General features: G+C 34.1%; 3 protein-coding genes and 3 long non-coding RNA genes across 9 annotated transcripts; all 6 read left to right on the top strand.

Moving 5' to 3' along the window:
- The first annotated feature begins 182 nt into the window (after positions 1 to 182).
- On the top strand, positions 183 to 1,406 carry LOC110372863 (uncharacterized). The gene is made up of 3 exons (XR_010276686.1): positions 183 to 344; positions 474 to 598; positions 908 to 1,406. It is a non-coding gene; the product is annotated as an uncharacterized LOC110372863 (long non-coding RNA).
- A 1,090-nt stretch (positions 1,407 to 2,496) lies between these two features.
- On the top strand, positions 2,497 to 4,440 carry LOC135116644 (uncharacterized). The gene is made up of 3 exons (XM_064035974.1): positions 2,497 to 2,664; positions 3,184 to 3,314; positions 3,487 to 4,440. The coding sequence occupies exons 1-3, from the start codon at positions 2,615 to 2,617 to the stop codon at positions 4,002 to 4,004; spliced, it is 699 nt and encodes a 232-aa protein (XP_063892044.1). The 5' UTR covers positions 2,497 to 2,614; the 3' UTR covers positions 4,005 to 4,440.
- Positions 4,441 to 5,800: 1,360 nt separating this feature from the next.
- LOC110372876 (uncharacterized) lies at positions 5,801 to 8,116 on the top strand. Its single transcript, XM_021329888.3, has 3 exons — positions 5,801 to 5,970; positions 6,838 to 6,968; positions 7,243 to 8,116. The coding sequence occupies exons 1-3, from the start codon at positions 5,921 to 5,923 to the stop codon at positions 7,845 to 7,847; spliced, it is 786 nt and encodes a 261-aa protein (XP_021185563.3). The 5' UTR covers positions 5,801 to 5,920; the 3' UTR covers positions 7,848 to 8,116.
- A 1,523-nt stretch (positions 8,117 to 9,639) lies between these two features.
- Positions 9,640 to 13,000, top strand: LOC110372875 (uncharacterized). Of its 2 annotated transcripts, XM_049837927.2 has the most exons (4): positions 9,649 to 9,802; positions 9,882 to 9,987; positions 11,022 to 11,152; positions 12,051 to 13,000. In XM_049837927.2, exons 3-4 carry the CDS (start codon positions 11,071 to 11,073, stop codon positions 12,803 to 12,805), a joined length of 837 nt encoding a protein of 278 aa, XP_049693884.2. In that variant the 5' UTR covers positions 9,649 to 9,802; positions 9,882 to 9,987; positions 11,022 to 11,070; the 3' UTR covers positions 12,806 to 13,000. The 2 variants fall into 2 exon arrangements, with proteins under 2 accessions (XP_021185562.3, XP_049693884.2); XM_021329887.3 differs by lacking the exon at positions 9,882 to 9,987 and having other exon boundaries at positions 9,640 to 9,802.
- Positions 13,001 to 15,022: 2,022 nt separating this feature from the next.
- Positions 15,023 to 17,499, top strand: LOC110372865 (uncharacterized). 3 transcript variants are annotated; one of them, XR_010276685.1, is made up of 7 exons: positions 15,023 to 15,162; positions 15,265 to 15,348; positions 15,816 to 16,000; positions 16,383 to 16,446; positions 16,561 to 16,695; positions 16,838 to 16,952; positions 17,358 to 17,499. It is a non-coding gene; the product is annotated as an uncharacterized LOC110372865 (long non-coding RNA). The 3 variants fall into 3 exon arrangements; XR_007510683.2 differs by having other exon boundaries at positions 15,126 to 15,348; positions 16,561 to 16,691; XR_010276684.1 differs by having other exon boundaries at positions 15,126 to 15,348.
- Positions 17,500 to 19,231: 1,732 nt separating this feature from the next.
- Positions 19,232 to 22,741, top strand: LOC110372873 (uncharacterized). The gene is made up of 3 exons (XR_002429347.3): positions 19,232 to 19,334; positions 19,691 to 19,813; positions 22,576 to 22,741. It is a non-coding gene; the product is annotated as an uncharacterized LOC110372873 (long non-coding RNA).
- The last annotated feature ends 2,883 nt before the right edge of the window (positions 22,742 to 25,624 follow it).

Genomic DNA, 25,624 nt, shown 5'->3' with positions numbered 1-25,624 from the left:
ATTCCCAAATGAAAACTAAAGTATTTTTATTTCATTTTAAGAACTTATAAAGTTCTGCGATTATAAAATGGTATACGCAAGGAAAGCATGCAAACGCTACATGACCAACATTACTTAATAAAAACTTTTTAAATTAAAATCTCTGTTTTTTTTGTGGCATACTTTATTGTCTATGCTTTTTTTTCAACTTTATTGAAGTTTACATTTCATTTTTGTATTTGTGTTTATTTTTTATTTTATTTATTTTTTTATTCGAAGTATATTTTATTATTTAATAACATGTGTGGCGGTTGTTCCGCTGCGTGTGGCAACCAAATTGGGAATGTAGTATACGTCCTTGAAAAGTAAGTTATTTTCCAAAATATTTTTTTACCTATAGGTATTTCATCACATTTTAGGTTTGTTTAAGTATCTCATTTTATTTTTGGTGCTAGTTAGCTAGGTTAACATAGGCACTTATAACCTTATTTCAGATTAGCATCCTTTGCCGCGCTAACAGCAATTGTGTTATGCATCATAACCACAGTCGCCATTTCTCTGGGCCTAGGGGTCGGACTCGGCTACAATTATTGCTACGTTGACTTGAAAGTTATGACAGGTACAAATTAAATTTTTGCTCTGCTTTTTAAACTTACTAGCCGTTTTCCCTCGTACCGTGGGAATTACTGCCCGGACCAAGATAAAATATAGCCTATGTTTTCTACACTACCTGTGGAGAATTTTTCAAATCGGCTTGTAGTTTCGGAGCATCAAACAAAAAAAATATTTCCCCTTTATTATATTAGCATAGAAGTATATATAGCATAGATTTAGGGTCAGCAAAATATGTTTCACAGTCCTATGTTTTGTATACTTAACTTACATGTATAGGTACTGAATAACATGCGTTCTCATTCTAATCTTTCAGAGGAGCCACTAGCAGCAAACTCAGCAAATTTATTAAGGACGATGGAGGAACCTACAGATCTACCACCAAATTTCAGGCGGTCTCAGGGCACATCAGCTCGGCGAACAATGGCATTGCCCCCGATTAAAAATACCATGGCATTGCCACTAAACGGGGAATACGACTTTCCCTCGTTGATATCGAAGCTGAGGTCCCGCAACAAAAATGTTACCCTAGAATTAATTACGTGATTTATTGATCATGTATTCTATGGTGCTTTCATATTTTGTAGTTATTTATTTGTCTACTTTTTATACTTTATATTTTGTTTAACGTTTATACTTTATATTTTGTTTAACGTTTATAATTTATATTTTGTTTTACGTTTATACTTTATATTTTGTTTTGTGTTTATACTTTATATTTTGTTTTACGTTTATACGTTTATTTTAATGGTTTACACTTTTTATTATTGTAATTCGTTTTATTCATTTGTATACACATTATTTACATTTTTAAATATTAAATATAAAAAAAAACATTTAAAGATTTTATTATTTACTTAGTTTTTCTGTGATCTTGCTGAGAAGTACCAATACTTTAATTTTTGTGGGGGCTGCATGGTTGTTTGAAAGAATTATCGCTATCCTGGTACATGAAGCGCTCCAGAAGGAACATCATTCTCATGTTACGACACTTCCACACGGTAGTCCAGTTTTTTCCAGGATCCCGTTTTCTGTAGGATCCCGTTTGATCGCAAAAGATATCATATTATATATTGTTTGTGTATATATATTGTTCACACGAGCAAACCGCATGCAGGATCCTGCAAAATGCTGTTTCCGGTCGATTTGTGCAATTCGGTTTTGTCACTTGAAACTGGATCATTCGTCCAGTAAAAAGCGGGATCCCGTTAAATGACACATATATTTCTATAGTAGTGTTCACACGACTGTGGCGTGTGATTTTTGCTGGACACTGTTTTTTGAGGGAAAGTGATTTACAAAAATACCTAAAGTCGAGTGTTGTGTCACGATAGGATGAACCCAGAATCTTCCATTTCGCTGCCGACGCGACGACACCGATACTACCAATAGACTAGCAAAGTATTCACGTCCATTTCGCCTGATCACTAGCGTAGGAATGGTCAAAAACAGGATACAGCCCTTTCACACGGCAGTCCAGTTTTGCGGGACCGGCCTTCCTGAAAAACTGAACTACGTGTGAACACAACGTCCGTTTTTGCAGGATCCAGTAAAATGCCGGTCTCGCAAAACGGGACTGCCGTGTGAAAGGGCTGTTACATCCACAGCGGAAAATCATTAAAACAATTTTTCTGGAGGAACTTTTGGGTTATCTTTGTGATTTTATAAAGAGGACGTAAAAGAAAACGGATTTGATGATAGATTAAATTATTGAGTGCTTCAGTTTCGTACTGAAAACCTTGTAGATATTAAAAAGACTCAATAAGGGAGCCGTGCTTGAGGCATCCGTGCAAAAGAGGTACCGCTTAACTACCCATAGAAACTGCTTTTTATCGTTGCAATCTTATTGTCTATTCTCTATTCGTTTATTATTATAATTATATACCTGTCATAAATAAATGACAAACGACAAACTCATCGGTCATCTTTGAACATGAGATGTGAGATAACGATTACGACTCAAACATTTTTGATCTATTAGTTTTCTTTTCAGTGAGTGTGCAATAACATAAATATTATCGAAATGGGGTCGTTAATAAGTTTGTTGTCAAATGTTATGTACTTATCAGAAAAGTAAGTTGAAATATTTTTTTTCGTAATCAATTCATATTCATTTTTACAACGAATTAGATGAATTACCGTTTTGTAAAATACTGCAGTTATGTAGAACTTGCATCCATTTGAGGAGCGGAATTAATTGAAAAAAAAAAACGATTCTATGCATGTCAGCATTATAAGGACTATGTAATTCTTTTGTATGTATATCTACTCTAACTCCACCTAAACGGCTGGACGGTTTCATCCACGTGCCGAGAGAGTACTTCACACCACCCGGACTTTTTTGCACACACTGACAAGTTGTTGCCTATAAAATATAAATATGATGTGATGGGGTCCAGGATGGTTTGAAAGAAACAACTGAAGCCGCTAGATGGCGCTGTTATTGGTGACCCTGTCCTGTCCCATAGACTGATGATGCTAATTCAAAGATCAATGATAAGAGTTCCTTTGGTTGTATAACTGGTTGGACAGCCTTATGAGTCCTAGGTGGTCCATGAAAACGCAGATTTTAATTAAACTTTTATTTTTTAGGTTAACAATGTATTTGGCGTGTACAGGATTAGTAACTTGTTTGGTGATTACGTTTATTGTTAGTTTGGGAATGGGCGTCGGTCTCGGATACAATTACTGCTTCGTGGATCTGAAGACAAAAGTCAAATATGGTATCACGTTAATAAATTATTTCACTTTTTATTCATAGCAATTATAGGTTCCATGGATAAACACTTTCTTGCCTAACAACACTAGCCACCCTTGATTTACTAACACCTAAGTTGACATTTCACTTGAACTGCTTCACCTGCGTCACAATCACATTTTTGTATATTTTTACAGTTCCAAGTCATTATCAATACAAAGGAAGTGCTCGGTATCATTACGTAAAAGAAGGAGCACCAGATCCCCTGACACAAACCAGAGACGAAGCAGAAGAAGATGGTTTAAGATATCGGATAGCACCACCAGAAGAAGAAGACATAGAGAGCACAACTTTTCTTAACATGTTGATGGTACAGCTTGGCAATAATGCGACTCCATTTTTTGTATATAAAACGTCGACACCTGATGATAACGATGATGACGACTTCACAGTTACTCCGTCAAATACAACTTCCATTGCTAACGCCTCACGCGACAGTGCTGAGGATTATAGTGAGACTACTGTTTCTAGTTTAGAAGACAATATTAACGAACTTGACGAGCCTACCCCAGAGGCTCCAATTAATAGTAGTAATTCTAACATTAAGAGAGTAAAGAAACTTGTCATACCAGTCAATAGTTTAGACTTGATTAATCTTCTATCCAAACTGAAAGCCGAAAACAAAAACTATTCACTCGAGATTGTTACAACCTGATAATGTTTATTTTTAAGCTATTTACAACGTTTTTTTTATGTGAATCTGTTGATATTTTACGTTTATATTTTAAGTTTTGTAGTGATGCTCATTTATTAATTTTATAGTTTATCATTTTTGTCCATTTAAATATATTTTTTATTTGTATGCAGTATATTTACAAGGTTTTTGATTTTAATATGAATCTGCTATATGTGATATTTTATATACACACTTAAGTTTTGTAGTGAGGCTCATTTATTGATTTTTTAGTTTGTTATTGTACAAATATATTTTTAATTTGTATTCAGTTTTTTTATTGTTCTGTTACTTAAATATCGAATCACTACTTCCTTATCAATGTCATGTTTCCAAACCCACATTTTGCTGCTTTTTTACATCTGTTCATGACTTGACAACTGACAATTAAGATCCTGGAAAGATTTGTCTTACTGTAACAAATGTAAGTGGGACCAGGCAACTACACATAGATCGAGCGAGTGCAGCCCCAAGGGTACATATCGCCCACGAGTCAGAACTGACGTGGACGTGTTGTTATGCCTTACCAGTTGTCTATGCAATTTTTCGTGTAAAGCGAATCTGTCCTGCAAACAAGTGGTAACAGCGTAAAAAAAACCATTCTGCTACCAGTTTCCAAATAAAATGATATTTCCAAGAATAATGTTTGTATGAATAAAGGTATGAACATCCACGTCCAGACTACTTGTATTCAATTTACTTTCACAACTTTTTCTGTCAGAAATGCTTAGTGCACCGAGCGTTGAAATATCAATTTTTATGTCAAGTATTAACTAGCTAGATTTCCAATAAAATAACAGATTTGGTCTATGTAGTATTTATGTTCTAGGACTCTTCAGCGGATCTCCTCATTTCTGATTTGACCACAACACACACATAAAGCAATTCACATATTTTATAGTGGCCCATAAGTGGGCTCTGCCACAATGATACTCCCTTACATAGAGAACGACCATTGCAACCTCAACAAAGGAAAACATTCAAGTTATACAACAATTTCAATTTCCCTTGTCCCGAGATCTGAATCTATAGAATTTTATATTTTCACTAAGCTTTTCCATGATAACCATCCAGGAGTGAGCTCTTTAGTTTTTATGAATAAAGTTGTGCAATGATCGCCCAACGCGTCACGTACTTCATAATGCGGCATACAATGTAAACTGCAACTTCATAAATTCTCTTCATTAGAGCATGTTATGGTACTAAAACTTTTGGATTAGCATGTAACCGTTGTATCACAAAAAACTTTTAAACGACTGTTGAATACTTGTCTAAAAAATACAGATTATGACGTTGAAATAAGGTCCGTTTTGCAGCCACACTTAGACAAGTGTTCAATAGATGTTTAAGTTTTGTAGTAAGGCTGTAAATCTTTGTCAAGAACTTTAAATAACGAGAGATTTATAAGGCAAATATTTAAAGTTGTGGCGTTTTATAAGGCACTTCCATTAAAAGTAAAAAAGGCTTGGTAACTATGTAGGTAATTATCCAAACCTTCACGGTCATATAAAATCATGTGATACACACACGAATATTAAGTTTTCACCCGATACGTGCGTACAACTTGTGATATATTTAAAAGTGAACTCATCGTCTCCAAATTCCGCTCTTAATTTTTGTTCCTCGAAATGTCTAAATTAACTGGGCTACTCCTGCTGAAAAAACTTATCGATAAAACGCTAGGTAAAACTTGCGAGTGCTGTAGGTATCAAAGAGGTGAACTTTCGGAATTGCTTCCTATTTCAATTTATTCTTGTCTATTCCTTATTATAATACACCTGTCAAAAATAAAAACTCTCTGAACAGCGTTGAAAGTGAGATGTGATAAAGATTCAAATATTTTTTTGTTCTATTACTTTATTTTCCAGGAGCGATCAATAAAATAAAATATAATTGGAATGGGGTCGGTAAAAAGTACACTATCAAATATTCTATACATATCTGAAAAGTAAGTTGCTTTCATAATTCATATTTATCGATACATTTTAAGATAATCAACATCTGGATGATTTGCGAATGCTAAATACAGGAATTAATTTTATTCAGTGCGTAAACTTTGTCAACTATACTCAAATAAGTTTTATAGATACACTAGCTTCTGCCAGCGGTTTCACCCGCGTCCCGTGGTAACTACTGCCCGTACCGGGATAAAATAGAGCCTATGTTACTCGTGGATAATGTAGCTTTCGAATGGTGAAAGAATTTTTAAAAACTGTCCAGTAGTTTTTGAGCCTATTCATTACAACCAAACAAACAAACAAAGTTTTCCTCTTTATAATATTAGTATAGATATATTTACTGACGTGAGCGCTGCTCCAAGCGCGTAAGAATAGTTAGTATCCATATTTTGCTGATTTTAAGGCGAATAAAAAAATGAAAAATAAAAATTACTGATGATGCAGATATATGTTCTGTTAATGATCCTGGACCACCAGATTTTTTTTTGCACTGCTTAAAATTCATTCCTGTATTATAGTTATTGTGTATGTAACTATGCTAGTCACCAAATTTAACCTAAACGGCTGAATAGGACTCGTGTCCCGAGGGAAGCAATTTTCATGACCGCGACTTATGTCATCAAAATCTGTTCAGTCATTTTCAATTGAAGAAGTAACAAACATCCACATGAACTCACAATTTTTCGCCTTAATGATTTGAAAAAACATTTGAATCAGCTAGGGTACGCTACTGTTCATGTCATTGTACCCCGTTCCATAGGCTGATAACGCTTATATTATTGCCATGCCATTATAATTGCCATTTGTAGTTGCCATGAACTGTTCCGATTTTAATTAATTAAACCTTTATTTTTCAGGGTAACATTATGTGTGACGTGTACAGCTTTAATAGCTTGTTTGATGATCATGTTTAGTGTTACTTTGGGAATGGGCGTTGGTCTCGGATACAACTACTGCTTCGTGGATCTGAAGACGAAAGTCAAATATGGTATCACGTTTATATATTATTTCACTTTTTATAAATGGGTAAAAACTTTTTCACCGAGCTCTAGGTATGTCACCTACTTTTATTAAAAACTTTTGGCGCTCTGAAGCTAACTGCATATTTCATGTCTTGCGCCTGCGTTACAGTATTTTTTTAAGATTTATTGGGATACTTCCTTAGCTGACATTTCATGTCAATCCATTTCTAGAACTTCTTCGTAATCAATGTGTATTTATAATATCGTTGTTCGTAATGTAACTGTTGTATATTTTTACAGTACCAACGCATTATAAGTACAGAGGAAGTCCTCGGTTATCTTACGTAAGAGAAGAAGAACCAGGTCCCACGACACAAGATGTAAAAGATGCAGAAAAAGCTCAAATTATACCAAAACTGGAAAAAACGGAGAGCCCAACTGTCCTTAATCAGTCGGTAGTACTGCTGGGCAATAATACGACTCCATTTGTTGTATATAATATTTCGATACCTTATCATAACGATGATGATGACTTCACAGTTGCTCCGTCAAACACAATTTCCTTTGCTAACACCTCACGCTATCAGACAGGAGCTGACGAAACTACAACTGAGGAACCTACAACTGAGGAACCTACAACTGATGAACCTACAATTGAGGATCCCACACCTGACGTACCTGCTGAGGGTGCCGATGATGATAGTGAGACTACTGTTTATAGTTCAGAAGACGGTATTAACGAACTTGATGAGCCTACCCCAGAGGCTCCGATTAACAGTAATGATCCCAACAATAGGAGAGTAAGGAGACTTGTTATACCAATCAGTAGTTTGGACTTGGATAGCCTTTTATCCAAACTAAAGGCCGAAAACAAAAAATATTCATTCCGGATTATTGCGACCTAATGATGTTTATTTTTAAGCTATTTACAAGGTTTTTGATTTTTATGTGAATCTGTTGCTATTTTACATATTTTATAAGTTTTGTAGTGATGTTCATTTATTTATTTTTTAGTTCATCATTTTTGACCATTTAAATATGTTTTTATTTGTACGCAGTCTATTGACAAGGTTTTAGTATGAATCTGTTGTATGTGATATTTTATATACACACCTAAGTTTTTTAGTAATTTATTGTTTAATGTATTATAGTACAAATATATTTTTAATTTGTATGTAGTTTTTTTATTTATTTTACTATACCAATGAAATTAGAAATTAATGGCCAGACCTAGATGGGTAAGGCGACATCTGGCCCACATGAGATCCCGAGGGCTGAGATGTGCCGCAAGATTCGCCCAAATGCATTTTCATGGCTGGTTCAGTTGTCCCTAAGGAAAACTACTGGGAGTTAAGTGGCTCACAGAGGCGTATCTATGATAACGTCGGCCTTAGACCATGGGAAGCGAGATCCGCCGGGTTGTCCTTCGACGGTACGTAGCTCCAGGTATGACCACATGTGCTTTCTTGGGTCTCATTGAATCTGTTCTTCACAAAAGGTTTTATTTGGTTTGGAGGAGTAGAAAGCCAACCGAAAAGAATTGTTGAGTCACACTGGAATCTACTAGAATATATTTATCAGGGCATTGCATCAAAGTTGGTTGATGATAATCTTGAATTAATTAACCTAAACTGCTGGAACAAAAGGACCCCATGCCTGTAGAAGCTGCTCAAATTGTTACATTGCTATGACAAGGGATGCGTCAACGTGCTGTGGCTCGTCACCTTCATTTAAGCCAGTCCTGTGTGTCAAAAATCTACAGAAGGTTCAGGGAAACTGGAGCTCAATTTTATTTTTCGCCTGGGTTTCTTTGCTGCCTAAATAAAGGTGATTAGCTCCTGAAATACAGAAATGATTTTCTCGTTTCTACCCTTAGTTTAAAGCTAAAAGTATAGGCTTTCGAGAGCATAAACATTTAACTGTAAATATTGTATCATTGGCAATCGTTGAATTTATATAGCGCAAGGGGGTGATTCCATTTTTTTGCTCGTGAGTGTAGGATTGGACCCAAAAATTGAAAAATAAAATAAAAACTAAAAAAAACTAAAGAGACAAAAAAACTATTGACATGGCTCTTGAAGTTGGTGGCAAAATTATCATCGTCAACATATTTGTAGACGCCGACTTCTACGGCTACGTCAAAAGTTTTATTATGCCCCTTTCAGTATTTTGTGGAGTAATTTTTTTTTAAGTTTGCCCATCAGGATCCATAATTGTTTCAATTTTCCACCATGTACATTATGGAATGCAATAAATGATATGATATGACAGCATGTAGAATCACCTGATGTACACACACGAGAATACTAAGTTTTCACCCGATGCATGCCTACAACTTTTGATATTATATTATTATTATTTATTGGTATTCTCTTTTTGTCTCCCTTAGAAGGGGTAATGAAAATCTAACCACACGGGCAGTGGCCAAGCGTGATTAGGGGATTATTTTTTTAATATATATAAAAGTGAACCCAACGTTTCCACCAAAATTCAGCTCTGTGCGAATTGTTGTTAGGTACTCTAAATTGACTGGGCTATTCCTACTGAAAAAACTTGTAGGCTTGATGCTTGGTAAAAAATCTGAGCTTGCGACCTCTGTATCAAAGAGGTAAACTATCAAAACTGCTTTCTGTTTTAATTTATTCCTTATTCTTTTTATTCAAAATCTGTCAAAAATAAAAAATCATTGACATCATTGAGCATCGTTGAACGTCAAATGTAATAACGATTCATCATTTTTTTGGTCTGTTATTTTTAATTTCGAAGGGAATAATATAATTTAAGGGAAAGTAAAATAATACATTATTGAAATGGGGGCGATAATAAGTACTCTATCAAATATTTTGTATTTATCTGAAAAGTAAGTTGATTTCATAATTTATCGATTAATTTTTACATAATCAACATCTGGATGATTTGTGAATCATCATCATCTCCAGAGCCTTTTCCCAACTAAGTATCGGGGTCGGACTGCAGTCTAACTAGATGCAGCTGAGTATGTTTTACAAGGAGCGACTGACCTCAACCCAGTTACCTGGGCCTTTGGTAAGACAGTAATGTGGTAATGGTTGGATGGTTTCACTCATGCAAGCTCAAATAGGCTGCTGTCGATGTCATTGTACCCTGTTCCATAGACTGATAATGCTAATGAGAGGTTGTGTTTTGTTTATTAAATCAATAGAAAATAAATAGGTAGATTGCGTTGTACCTACTACGTTAATGAGCCTTTGCCAAAATGCCAAGGTATTGCGCCGAGCCCTTTATGTGGCTTGGTTCAAGAAAGTCAGGGGCTCGATTCTGCTAATTTTACTTAAGAAGCGACATACGATTGTTATCCAACTACGGTTCACACCAAAATTGGTTTCACACCAATGGCATACCTATCAGAGGCATGGGAATACGATTGGTATTATATTAGTAGCAGAATGCCCAATAAGGTTAAAACTGCTATTGCGATTAGATTGTTATCCAACTGTCACATTATAACATTAGTAGAATCGGGCTCCAGATTTGTGGATAAATTGTTTTCGAAATTTCTCGGGACATTCGAATAATAATCTGACTGACTGACTTCTTTTCTCCTTTCATTCCAATTTGATTCCCAATTTTCATTTTTTTTGTTGTTGATGACAAGTTTCGCTATACGACCTCAAAATTGTATGACATTGATAAGATATGAAGCTCAGTTCCTTACAGTATGCCCGCCTTCCACTGCGAGCGGAACGGACTCATTACGGACTCCGCTATACTCGTAACGATGTAGTGTACTTAGTGGAAGGCAAAAACTATTTATCATTACAACTCCGTTGCGGTCAACTGTTTCTCGCTCATTTCACTTACGCAGTGGAAGGCGGGCATTACGTACCATGATCGGCGCCATCTCGGCATCAGCTAGGAAAAGAATAAAAAGAAAATCCCTTATTCGAAGATCATAATTAAAAAAAAAAACTTTTTGGTACTGTAACTAGTTGGACAGCCTTATGAGGCTCTGTGATTGCGGATCTCGGTAGTTGACACATGAACACACTTGCAGGCTTTATATGAACTGTCACCGATTTCAATTACATCATTTTTTTTAGGGTCACATTATATTTGACGTGTACAGGAATAATAGCTTGTTTGGTGATCATGTTTATTGTCAGTTTGGGAATGGGCATCGGTCTCGGATACAACTACTGCTTCGTGGATCTGAAGACGAAATACAAATATGGTATCGCATTAATTAATCATTTCACTTTTCACTTTTCCACAAAATACAAGGTACATCCTACCATTTTGTCAAAACAGATCGTCATCTGAAGCTAACAGTATGATGCATCGCGCTTGCGCTACATTTTAAGTATATTTAGACGGCCAACTTCAGTCTTGATGTGTTTCTTTCTACAACACTTCATCATTGTATCGGGATACTTTAGATAAGATAAAGATTCATTTATTGCATAACTGTGTACATATTGATGTTTATTAAATACAAAAGATTAGATCAACAGTCTATCCTAATCGGACATGCAATATTAAAATAAAGTAGAGAAAAAAAATTCACTGACAATACAAAAGTGACACTTCTAAATTACTTTCAAAAATATTCATTTAAATTATAAAAAAAAACATTATCAATTAAACATTTCTTTAACTTTGCTTTAAACATATTTCCATTTAATTGCTAAATTGCTGATGGCAGTTTGTTGTATTTATAATAAATCATATTTTTTATACAAGGCAAATTAATGTTATACTTATATTGTGTACGAACATTTTTAATGGAGTCACTTTTAAAATTAAAATATTGCATATTATTTTTACAAATAAATACAATTCCAGTATATAGATTCCAGTCAGTGTTAGGAAACCCTTTGCCTTAAATGTATCTATTAAAGATTCAGTACTATACATGTTATATATTGTCTTTATACATTTTCTCTGGAGAATGAAAGTAGATTGTACATTTGTTGAGTTCCCCTAGTAAATAATACCATACGTTAAAATGGGATAAACATGTCCATAGTAGGCATTTCTAGTGATGTCTACATTTTTGTCTTTCTTAGCTGAGATTTCATTTCAATCCATGTTTAGAAGTTAGTTATTCGATATCACACTTTTTTTTATAGTACCACCACGTAAACAGTGGAAGGGCTATTATGGATCTGGATATTATGGACATAATGGACCTCATAGACCTTATGGACCTAATGACCCTAGATATTATGGACCTCATGACCCTAGATATTATGGACCTCATGACCCTAGATATTATGGACCTAATGACCCTAGATATTATGGACCTGGAAATCGTGGAGCCCGCCGTAGCTTCCCTGACAACCCCGGAAACCATTCAGCAGAAGGAGAACTTGGTCCCATGACACAAGATAAAGAAGATGTAGAAGACGAGAGTTTAAGAGTTCGGATTACACCAGAACAAGACGTAACGAAGGGCCCAACTTTCCTTAATCAGTCGGCGGTACAGCTGGGCAATAATGCGACTCAATTTGTTTTATATAATATTTCGATACCTTATGATAATGATGATGATGACTTCACAGTTGCTCCGTCAAACACAATTTCCATTGCTAACACCTCACGCAATCAGACGGCGGAAGCTGACGAAACTACAACTGAGGAACCTACAACTGATGAACCTGCTGAGGGTGCCGAAGATGATAGTGAGACTACTGTTTATAGTTCAGACGACAAGATTAACCAACTGGACGAGGCTACCTCAGAGGCTCCGACTAACAGTAATGATCCCAACAATAGAAGAGTAAAGAAACTCGTTATACCAATTAGCGGTTTGGACTTGATTAGTCTTCTATCCAAACTAAAAGCCGAAAACAAAAACTATTCACTTCAGATTGTTACAACCTGATAATGTATGTATATTTTTTAAGCTATTTACAAGGTTTTTGATTATAATGTGAATGTGTTAATGTCCTAGATACTACGTTTATATAATTTATATGAGTTATTTAGTTCATATTAGATAGATCCGTTTGTATTGATTATAATTTGTTGATTTATTATTTTACTATTACTGTATGTTAACATATATTTTTAATTTTTATATGTTTTTTTTTTATTTCCTGTTATCTATCACCCAGTTGCAGAAAAGAACTTTATATTTCAAAGTGACTTTAAACACTAATGCTTCATTAAATTGTCTCACAATAGTATTTTAAGGATGGGTTTTAAACCTCCTAATGAAATGTCGAAGTATAACTAATGATATGTCAAATTGTGACATGCATAGGCAAACGGTTTACCATCTACATCAAAGAAAACGTCTACTGTATTGCATATCTGCAAATTATGGTTAGTGCCGTACCTACTTCACAATATGTGCATTCATTTGGATGAGGAGGAACCTCCCAACTGATATTAACGAATTACGATGGATGATTTAATCTATATCTATGTTTATACTTATAATAAATCTGTAGAGAGGTAAATTCTGTACATGGAATATATTACCAAAATAACTATCAGGGGGTGATAAGTGATCGATACTCATGCCAAAAATGCAATCATTAAAATGATTGTCTGTCTTTCTGCCTGTCTGTCTGTCTGTATGTTCGTTATGGAAACAAAAACTACTGGATTTTAACGAATCTTGGTACAATTATTCTTCATACACCTGGCCAGGTTATAGGATACTTTTCATCACGCTACAATCAATAGGAGCAGAGCAGTAAAGGGAAATGTTGGGAAAACGGGAGAAGTTACTCCATTTTTTAAGCTTCCGTCGCGTGTGCAGCCTTAATGGCTGAAGCTACATAGTAACCATGTATGACGAAAATATTTTCCTTAAAATTATGTAAAAAATATTCCATGACAGCACATGTCTATCTTTTATGGTTGACTCACACTAACGCGTGTAACTCTCGATAGCTTAGCAGTTCGGAACTTTCTGATTATATTTGTCTACTATTACGTTTATAACACTCTCACTCACACTAATTTAAAAAAAGTTAACTTTATTATCTATTCAGCAATAAAAGAATCACAAATCGGTAAAGAAACACCAAAGTTAGGTATAGATTAAATTATACGGTAATAAGCTATCGCGCGTGAATACTGAATCATGCTATAAGGAACATTTTCGTGCAACGGTCACCGCGCCCCACGCGACATGCGGCCCCCGGCACGAAAAAATTTAGTTTAGTCTGACATGCTTTAGTTGGTACTTAAGTAGTACTTACATAGTGCTAAAAGTTATAAACCTTACCGTTTTAACCTTTTGTCATAATAATTGTTGGTGAGCTTTGTGCAACTGGGTGTATGTCGACCCTTAAGGAGTTCCCTAAACTGCACTTTGCCTTCATTGTCAGGTCTGATACGACAATCATAACGTATAATATTTCTGTATAAAGATATCGTTAATAGGTACTGATGAAATAAGCCGAAATACGTGGTGATTGGTATACACCGATGTGGAGGTCCCATGATTTTCTGCTGTCAGCTCGTATAAGTAAGTAAAAAGTAAGTTTGTTGATAAAAAGTAGCCTATGTGTTAATCCATTTCACCTAAGTATCTACATAGTACCTACTAAATTTCAACCCAATCGGTCCAGCCGTTTTTGCTTGAAAAAATAACAAACATATATCCATACATTCTCACAAACTTTCACATTTATAATAATATATAATATTAGTAGGATAAATATTAAATTAATATATGTCAATTATTTATATTATACTAGCTTTTGCCTGCGACTTCTTTCGTGTGGAATAGTGACTTCCGGCAGATTTTTGGTTTGACCAATAGACGGCGCTAAATGTCCCGAATAAATATTTTTATATTTTTTTTGTAATTAAGTACAAATTAAGTATGTCCTTTCTCAAGTTACAAACTATGTTTGTATCAAATTTCACACAAATCGGTTCAATCATCAAAGACAGAGTTACTTTCACATTTATAATATTAGTTAGGATAAGTAGGATAGTAGGATGAACATTGTTATCGGCGGGAGCCATAGTTCAGGCTGCACGCATGCTGCACGCCACTGACCTCTATGGGCACAAAAGCACGTTGACAACAGCCTGTCCATGTCTAGTGGTAAATATAGAGGTCAGTGCTGCACGCATAGTTGTAGTGCAAATCTGCAAGCTATCCTCACACTAGTCGCTAGTACATTACGGACCACAGACATACCTAAACATATACAACGCCATCCACTCCCGCTCTATGTCAAATGTTCAATCAGTCAAGTTGAAAAATGTCAACAAGTATGATAATATTCTGATCTTTATTTTAGAGATATTGATATATTTACTAAATATTATTATGTGTTGTAACCAAGATTTAATAAGTCTCTACGTTTTTACTAGATATTGTCGAAGATACTATGAGATTGGTGCTTGAGGAATATCGGATTTGCCTGCAACTACTAAACCGTATCGTAAGATTATGTGGTTCGTATACCTATGTAAAAATAAGAGTTTCTAAACATCCATGTAGTGTATTAGTTCGAAATACCTAAGGCGACCCACTGGCCAATACTTTTACGCGCTACTTGCCACGTAAATTGCAACTTAAATATGAAATTCTCTTCATTACCGCAGGACTAAAAGTTTTTGATTGCCATATAAATCTTTACTTAGTCGATAGGACAATGTATTTGAACAACGCCCGCTGTGCCTCTAGATAACCGTGGTGGCATATTTTTTTATTGCGATCTAAAGTCTGAAATAGAAATGCTTCTCGAATTTATGTTGTTTTAACTTTAAAACTACAACCTATACAAAACCGTCATACTAAAACGAATGTAGGTACCTTAAATGGGAACGAAACCTATTTGAAGTGCAAAAGTTGTTTCTTGTTAATAGTATTTCGTGAGAGAACAAATGGCAATCAAGTGTTAATATTGTATTCTCGGCAGTTATTTAGTATGCGGAGGCGGACGCAGCGGTTGCCACGGCGGGTGCAACGACTGGGGCTGTTCCGTCCCGAACCCTTGCCTGTGCTGCAGTCAATGCCTCGTCAGTTTGCTGTGCAAGTGGCTATGCACCATAATCATGATTCTAGGCCTTGGTTTTGGACTAGTTGTTCTATACGATATTATAGGTAATCTGTGAGTTTTTACCCGACTTCTTTTCAGACATCGCGATAAGCAAAATCTACAATTTTCTATGATTATTTCTGCAATTGGAAACTGGAACTGAATAATGTATTTCCCCCTTTGATAATAACAAATTCTAGTGCCCACTTCTATTCTTATCACCTACTAAAGGTGGTCTATCTGTCTAGAGTCTAGACCTTAATGAAAAGGTTCGAATGAAATAAAAATGTCTTAACAAGAGAACAAAGCGTTTGTGTCCTAAAAAATCATAATGGATTATTCTGCACGCGCGTGACTGCAAAGAGATCAGATTTTGTATGAGTATTTAATAACGAAAATAAACCGACCCTTTAATTAAAATGCTAACAAACAACTTGAACCCTACAGATCCTGACGGAACCCTTTTTAAATTTGGCGAAAATCGAACGTCGCACGACGAAATACGACAAAGGTATGTTGATAGACCAAGTAACAAAATCATCTGAATTATGATGTCTACGGAAGGCTTATAAATATGTATGCAAGTAGAAAAGTAAAAAGGTTCACAATGTATTTTTTGCTTTAGGGTGCACGACAAGCCTCAACTCAGAAAGATTCCAATTGAAGAAGAGTTACTGTTACCCAATGTTACTGTTTCCACCGAAATTCTTAAATATTGGCGAAGACCTCCAACACCAGTGTTTTAAATTAATGTCTGTAGGTAATATAATTAACATCCTCACAGTACTATTTTATAATGTTTTTTTAATAGACAGCAAAAAAGGTTCGAGGCTCATCCTAATTTATTTTTCGTCTATAGTTTGAGACAAAATACCAATTTTTTAAATAATAAATTGTTGCAGCAACTTTTCATTTCCTGGAGTTGGCAGTTCCTGGAGTATATCCCTGCCGAAGTACCTTTTCCCTTGTATCGTTGGAGTCTTACTATTCAAACTTGCGCCAGACATCAGTGTGTAGGTAAGTTTACTCAAAATCTACTTGTTGATTGTCTTTCATAAAGACTATGCTCAATTGTATCTTAACTCGTCAGGTGGTTCAGTCGTTTTAATTATGAGGTCAAAAAGTTAAAACATTAACACACTTTATGTTAGAATAAGGTAGGTATTGCAATGCTGGGGAGTTGTTGCGCCATTTTTTTTTCGCAGCAAAAACACAAGAAGTGGTTAAAATGTTCGCTTTTGGGGTTGTCTTTACTATTTGACTTTCGAAAAGTGCTGATTTATAAGCCTACTTTTTGAATAAAAGTTTTTGAGTTTAAGTAGATTCCTTATGTACCTATGTATTGGCTCTGACGAAAGGTTTTTATCCTCTCTTGGTATATTGAATTATTTTTGTTAAACATTTTATCGTATTTTTCCACAGAATCAGCGGAATTGGTGAATTGATTTGAAAAATACATGAAATATTTAATACTTGCATAATTCATTGAATTAAATGGCATCATTTATTGTAATCAATTTTATTTTGAAGTCATATCGTGACTCGATTAAATTAATTATTAAATATTTTATACAAGTTTTTTTTTGGTTTTAGTATGTTTTACAAACTACTTATTAAATCTTTTCAAGTTTGAAGAGTTATATACCATGTAAGCATAGAATATAGGTACCTCGTACCTTTGTGTCGATTTACTGATCACTTTCAAGGAAAGCAATTGTTTGCTATAATAGAGATATGCGTAGGTACTTGAGAGCTTATCTCTGTTTTATTCCACAAGCTAAAGACCAGCTGATGTTGTCGACACACTTTTCTTAAACCTCACTGATGTTAGTTGATTAGTAGGTAAGCCAGAACTCGTCAACCTCTGGTCTATTGACGGTCTTTCAGATGTACCCAGCCTTGTGATATTTAATTTGTGATTGGCACCTATGAGTACTCGTCGACTTTTCTCTGTTTTAATACTATGTACCTCTAGTCAACTCTAGTGGTTTATGTTGTTGTTTAATCATATTTTCATTTTCATTAAAAAAAAACTAATCTATAAATATATATGTCACCGTAAGATTACAAACATCGTTAGATTACAATCTATCTCGAGAGATTGTAAACTGTCGAATTATTGTGAACCGTAACATCTGATTGCAATTTAACGCATTATTTTTCGCTATATTATAATCTATCGATGAGAAATTGACAAATTGTGAACTGTCCGAAAGCTCTCCCTGATTGGTCAGTCTTTTTGTAAGATCGACCAATCACGACCAGCCGTTCTGTTGCCATGGAGTTCCCGTAGAGTTAGGAATGAATTTGTGTTTGAAGACAAACTACCTAATAGTTTTGTTTTTTTTTTTATAAAAGTTTCTTATAATTTTCCAATTTCATTTAAATAAAACTACTTTTACGGATTTTATCGCGGTCGGTTTTAAACGACGGGATTAAATAATATAATATAACCGCGATAAAATCCGTAAAAGTAGTTTTATTTAAATGTCTAATATTCTCGTAAGTGTCAGAAATCAATATGTTTCCAATTTCAATTTGTGATTGAAGAATAATATTTCGTTACAATTTGTTCTCTCCATATGTCAGGAATATTAATTACATACTCGTACTAAATAATAAATACTTGAAGAATTTTTGAAGAGCATTTATTTTATTTAACTGACACCTCTATTTCATTCCTAACTCTACGGGAACTCCATGGGAACAGAACGGATTATTGGTCGATCTTACAAAAAGACTGACCAATCAGGGAGAGCTTTCGGACAGTTGACAATTTAACAATTTCTGATCGATAGATTATAATATAGCGAAAAATAATGCGTTAAATTGCAATCAGATGTTAAGGTTCACAATAATTCGACAGTTTACAATCTCTCGAGATAGATTGTAATCTAACGATGTTTGTAATCTTACGGTGACATATATAACTTAAAACAATAAGGATAATCAAAGATTAGCGGTACAGGAAAATCTCCAAAGGAACTTGGTTTGTCAACATTTTTTGATGTTTTACTCCTAAGAAAATAGTTTTGAAAGAAACTCTAAAATACACTTTAGCTGCTTATTCTATTTTTGGTCGATGGCAAGCTATTTTTAAGCTTTGAAGCTTAGTTTGTGGCTCAACGGTATCTACCACAATGTAAAGTTGCGTTTTTGATAATAAACATTATTTTATTTTTTATTTATTTTATTTGTCGATGCCCATGTCAACGATTCTGCCAATGACAATGAATAATATGATAATAGAACATCATAGAACTGACCAACCAATAGACCACAATCCCAATAGACAATGACAATGTCACATTGACAGTGTCTGTGAACATTTTGATCAAATGATTCACTTTAGTTATAACAGAGGAATAATGAAACTTCGTAACTTTTCTATATAATGTGGTAAATAACTATTATAGCTAGTTTACTTTACAAACATAACGTATTTCAGTTTTACCATTTTATCTACTACCATCTTTAAAATACATGTGTTACCGTCCAAACCCGATTTCAGGCAAATTAGTTTTGCCTAGGCTAAACTGTAATACCATAGCCCAGTTCGAACTAATTTGTCTCAAGTCTAGCCAGTTTAGCCTAGGCGAAACTAGTTGATAATGAAACAAATACGCACTCCCTAGGATAAATTAGTATGGCGTAGCTGAGCATTTGCCAAAACTAGTTTGTCCTGAAATCGGGTTTTGCTGGTAACATATGTACCTATGTATATTTAATAAACGACAAATGCTATTCTATTTCAGTTTTCCCTTTTGTTGCAAAGTTTGGTTCATATTAATACCTCTTGCAATCATACTGGGGTGGATGTTCTACAAAAAATTCAAAGAAGAGAATTCATTAACAGAGGTCATTCATGTTTACAATAAGTAAGACTTTTTTTATACACGTTGAATTTGCATTTGCTATTATTAGTTTGTATCGCTTTTAAAGAAAAGGTTAGAAAAGTTATTTATTTTTTGCAACATTGTTTCTTATTCAAATGCATGTGTTGGACTTTCTGTCATTGCTTCTGTTGTAATTTTGATGTTTGCTAATAAATCTTACTAAGGCCACGTCTGCACAGGCAATTCACCTAGCGAGTTAGCATATGAAAAACTTTCTAAAATGTACGGGACCGACCACACTGCGTTCTTGGCTCCTACCTGCCTATTGCTTAAAATACTAATATTAAAAACAAAAAACCCTATACTTACTAAATATTACAAAAAATACGAAAAAATATTAAAGAAGACTGTTGTAATTGCAAAAAAACTGTATTTTAAAAACAAAATGATAAACTCAAAAAACAAGGTAAAAACAATGTGGACTATTATAAATGAACGGACTAATAAGAAAATAAAGAGGGAAAAATGTAACATTAACCTACAAACGAACAAAAGCCTAACTTCAGACCCTAAGGAGGTAGCAAATATCTTTAATAATTTCTTTGCCTCTATTGGCACAACCAGCACAAACAACAAAGACTGCAAGCCAAAAGGAATCCCACTGACAACGACAATAGAAAATTCCATCTTTCTGAGTCCAGTGGATCCTTACGAGGTAAACAGGTTACTAAAAAACTTAAAAAACAAATCGAGCTATGGTGTTGACGGACTACCCCCCACCTTATTTAGACTATGCGCGGATGAACTAACTGTTCCATTTTACAATCTAATCAACCAATCTTTTGAAGAAGGTGCTTTTCCTAATCTTTTAAAAAAAGCCCTTATTAAACCCATATATAAGAAAAACACAAAAACTGACCCGAATAACTACCGCCCAATAGCCTTATTACCAACAGCATCAAAGTTATTTGAAAAAGCAATGTGCAACCGAGTTTACGCGTTCTGTGAAAAACATTATATTTAACGACTGTCAAAATGGTTTTAGGAAAAATCGATCCACCATTTTGGCCGTCTACAAGTACATACAAGAGGCTCTCAATATTATTAACAATAAGAAATATGCTATAGGATTGTTGCTTGATATGACAAAAGCCTACGACAAAGTGCAATTTGACATACTATTAAATAAATTATATGACATAGGAATTCGAGGTAAATGCCATGAATGGTTCACATCTTATTTACAGCACAGAGAACAATTAGTGGAAATAGAATACTCTAATCATAGAACTAACGAAATAGAGCTCTTTCGGTCTGACAATATACCAATAAATGCTTCAATACCGCAAGGAAGCGTTATAGGATGTTTTCTATTTCTTGTATACATCAATGACCTTCCTAATCATATAAACGAGCCTTGTGTCTTATTCGCGGATGACATATCCATACTAGCCTCATGCGAAAATAATATTAATCTAAATAGTAAATTAAACTCTATACTGAATACTACAACAAATTGGATGACACAACATAATCTTGAAATAAACTTTAGTAAAACAAAAATAATAACCTTCCATCCCCGCCAAAAAATGCCCATAAATATTGACTACAGCTTTGAAAACATAAAACTAGAAATAGTTAATAAATTCACCCTCCTAGGATTGGATATAGATAGAGAAATAAATTGGAAACCTCACATCAATAAACTGAAAGCCAAATTGTCCAAATTCTCCTATGCACTCCGTGAGATCAAAAAAACTACAGATCTTAAGACAGCACTAGTCACCTACTACGCATATGGCTACGCGTGGCTTAAATACGGTGTTATCTTATGGGGAAATAGTACAGATGCGCCAACACTACTCACCATACAGAAAAAACTTATCAGGATTTTAGTAAACATCGAAGATACTGATAGCTGCAAACCGCATTTCAAAGAACTAAAATTCCTTACACTACCCTGCCTATATATCTTTGAAATATGTAAATTTGTACGCAACCACCCAGAATTCTACATCAAAAGACAAGAAATACAAAATAAAATTTCTCTGAGACATAAAAATAGATTAAACCTACCTACATCACGACTAAAAATGCATTCTTCTAGTACCTATGTTATGTCAATAAAACTGTACAATAAATTACCTGATGAAATAAGGAATATAAGTAAATACAGTAGCTTCATAAATAAACTAAAAATATTTCTATTGAATAAAGTATATTATAGCATAAATGAATATTTAACTGACAAACTATAAATAAATATTATAAAATGTAAGAAAATAATGTACCTACCTAGTGCAATAAGTTCAATTTTATTTTATTTTCATTATGTAATAGATGTACATACATGTGATTTCAATAATTATAAATAATTAAGTATTCCTGAACTAAGATTAATAATAAATGTTATAAGTATTTAGTTTTAGGCCTTAGTTTGTATATTTTAAAGTTGCTGTGCCCAAACAGGATCCATAATTGTTACTTTTACCTGTAAGACTAAAACATCTATGTACAAACATTGTGGAAAGCAAATAAATGAATATGAATATGAATATGAATACCTAGTCACTTAGCGTGCATTTATGCAGTTTCTTGCCGGTTCTTCTTCATTAGACCAACTCTTTGGAACCGTGCAACTAGATTGACGTTTCGAAAGAGCTTTTATAGGCCTATTTGAAATAATGACTGATCCATGTAGATAAATAAACGTGATGGTATTTTGTAGCGAGGCGAGAGGTGACTAGCCAGCCTCTAGGCCCGAGCCTGTGTGGACATAGCCTTCTTATGTTTTTTTTTTGCAGCGCTACTAAAAGAACTAGTGCAACAAACAACACACGTTTGCAAGAATTTTACTATGAATGGCGAAATTGGAGCGTTTAGAAGTATTTTGTTTGTACTTACTATAATCATAGTTATGTTTTTTGTAATTGCTAAGTCGAATTTTGTTATTAAACGTGTTTTTTAACAGTTTTTATTTTACTTATGCGTTTACAATATTCAGATTATTAACCCAGGTTGTAGTAATATTAGGTTGTGATAATTGAAGTAAAAGGCTTTGATAAATTGAATAAATTGGATAGTTAGATATATTTAAATTAGTCGATACAAGATTCTTTAGTTGCGAAGATTAAGGATTTCAAACGAGACTATGAATTTAATGCAATATGATGCATTTGGTGTTCACGTACTTATTATGTGCATGGCTTTCTCCCAACTACTCGTATGTTGGGGTCGGCCTTCTGTCTAATCGGATGACTATAAATAAATAAATAAACCAATAACCTTAGTAAGAATGGTTGTCAGACTTACCCGTAACTAACGACTGCCAAAGATGTTCAAATGACAGCTGGAACCTACTAATTGTATAATTTATTGAAGTCGTGAGGACAAGATGGTCACACATCCACAAACCGACCGCGCGGCTCTTACTCATACTGTTGCTTACCTATTACAGAACCTAATATTAAGGTACCTAAGTCAAGAACTATCGAGAACTTACTTGTGTGGTGGGCGATATCTTGAACTATTACATCATTATTATTATCAAAATGTAAGAAAATAATACCGTTTATTATTTATTCCCCGTAATATATCAGCCAAACAAATGAACCTTTAATAGAAATCGTTGTTTTCCTCAATATCAACAACATTTTTATCTGTGTATTATTCTGAGAAAATACGGCTATTCTTTGTCATAGATAGTTTAGTTTCTTTTTTGTCAATATAAAACACAAGAACCCATAGGCAAGAGGAAGGTATACTTATCAATATTTCATCTATATTATAATCTATAATTCTATAATAATATTATGAAGAGGAAAACTTTGTTTGTTTGTTTTGTTGTAATGGATAAACTCAAAAACTACTTTACCGATTTTAAACATTCTTTCACCATTATCTAGCTATAGCTATATTATCTGCGAGTAACATTGGCTATATCTTATCCCGGTGCGGGCAGTAGCTCCCAAGGGACGCGGGTGAAACCGCGGGAAAACGGCTAGTAAGGTATATAATTATGGAATACGCTAAGTAGGTACTAAGGCCGCTTACCTATATAAAAATTTCCTTTCATTGGTGGTTTTATATGACACTATGTATTAGCTGTTCTCCCGCAGCTCCATCTACCATACAACTTCTCGCATCTGAGTCAAAAAGACGAACAAAGTTTTTTTTTGCATTTAGGTATAATATTTTAGTAAGAATTCGTCGAGTCCTAGCGTCCAGAGCCAATCTACAAATAGTCTCTGTGTTTTTTTGTAATAAATAAAATAAAAAAGCCATTTATTCTACTACAATTACAGATATTACACATACATTATATTATATTATATTATATTATATTATATTACAATAACACATTACATTTAAATTATAATTTATAAATTATCATAGTTTTAATTTGAATTTTTGTAATATGAGAGCATAAACGTCCCTGAGATGTTCAATGTTTATCAATAGATATATCTTGGTACCTATTTCCAATTCCCGCTTAAACAATAAACGTTCACAAAGAAGATAATTCCCAGTGGATCACAAAGCGAATCCATTGCTTGCCATGTATCGTAACGTTACATATAAAATTACGTAATAGATACCTTCATGATGGCTATAAAATGTTGAAGGACGGGTCTAAATTGGTTATAAAATAAGCTTCATAATCGATATATCGATGCATAAAGCTAATTTTACGATTTCAAGTGTAGTAGGCTTCGATTGTGAGTAGTTTGAATATGGATTTTATATTCCTTGATATACTTATTCATTGAATAAAAAAAAGGTGAAGGAAAACATCTTGAAGAAACCTGGACAATAGTCTGAAATCACCAACCCGCATTGAGCAAGCGTGGTGATTAATGCTCAATCCTTCTCCTTGTGAGAGGAGGCCTATGCCCAGCAGTGGGGCGATAAAAAGGCTGTAACATATACTTATTCCTTGATATCTGTACTAATAATAAATTGAATAAGAGGAAACATTTTTTGTTTGCACCAAAAAGGCTCTAATCTATTGAATATATTTCATAAATTCTTTCACTGTCGGAAAGCTGCACTCTTCCCTAGTTACATAGGCTTAAGGCTATACTTTATCGCGATTCCCAAACAAAATATGCAGTTCATTTTTCTAGTTTGAACTAATTGGTCCTTTTCAAACCACCTACTGTTTCCAAGTGGAGTACAAGTAATAAATCAGAATAAACCATTAGAATGTCTTATTAAGGTTTAATTTTCATATCAACCACTTAAAACAAATTAAAAGTGTCTGAAGTAATTACAAAATCACAAATTAGAGGAGTTTAATAGCGGTAAAGTTCGCTCGCAGAATGAAATTTTCTGCAGTTCTTTTGAACTTTCAGAATTTGAATTATGAATAATAAAATAAGTTAATTTATAAAAATTATTTTATTTATGAGAGCTTACATTAAGATTTTCAACTCAAGAAATTGCTATTGCTAAATAAATAATGCTCAATTTTGTTCTCCAACCTACTCATATGCAATTTATTGTAATAATCCATACTTCTGGCCACGAAACCAAAAAATTGGCAGAGGTCTCTATTTCCTACCTGTACACATATTTTGCTAGTTTTATGTACCTAAGTCTCATTACAGCAAATTGTTTTGAGTTACATATTTACTGCCAGGCATAAAAAGACCCAGGGAAGGGTCCACTAATTTCTCAGAAATAACGTACTTACTTCTGACCCAAGAGAATGAGTCTGAGAGTTTCCTACACCTTTGGATTACCCGTATGCTACAAACTTTTAGTCAGCCGGTAGTTTGTTTGGGCTTATAAATCAGCATGAAGATAAAAGAAGTAAGCCAATGTAATGACAAAGATCAAGTATTTAGACGG

Source organism: Helicoverpa armigera, chromosome 8 (genome assembly GCF_030705265.1).
Source record: "Helicoverpa armigera isolate CAAS_96S chromosome 8, ASM3070526v1, whole genome shotgun sequence".
Lineage (NCBI taxonomy): Eukaryota > Metazoa > Arthropoda > Insecta > Lepidoptera > Noctuidae > Helicoverpa > Helicoverpa armigera.
Note: the sequence above shows the minus strand (reverse complement) of the source record. Positions and strands in the feature narration are given on the sequence as shown.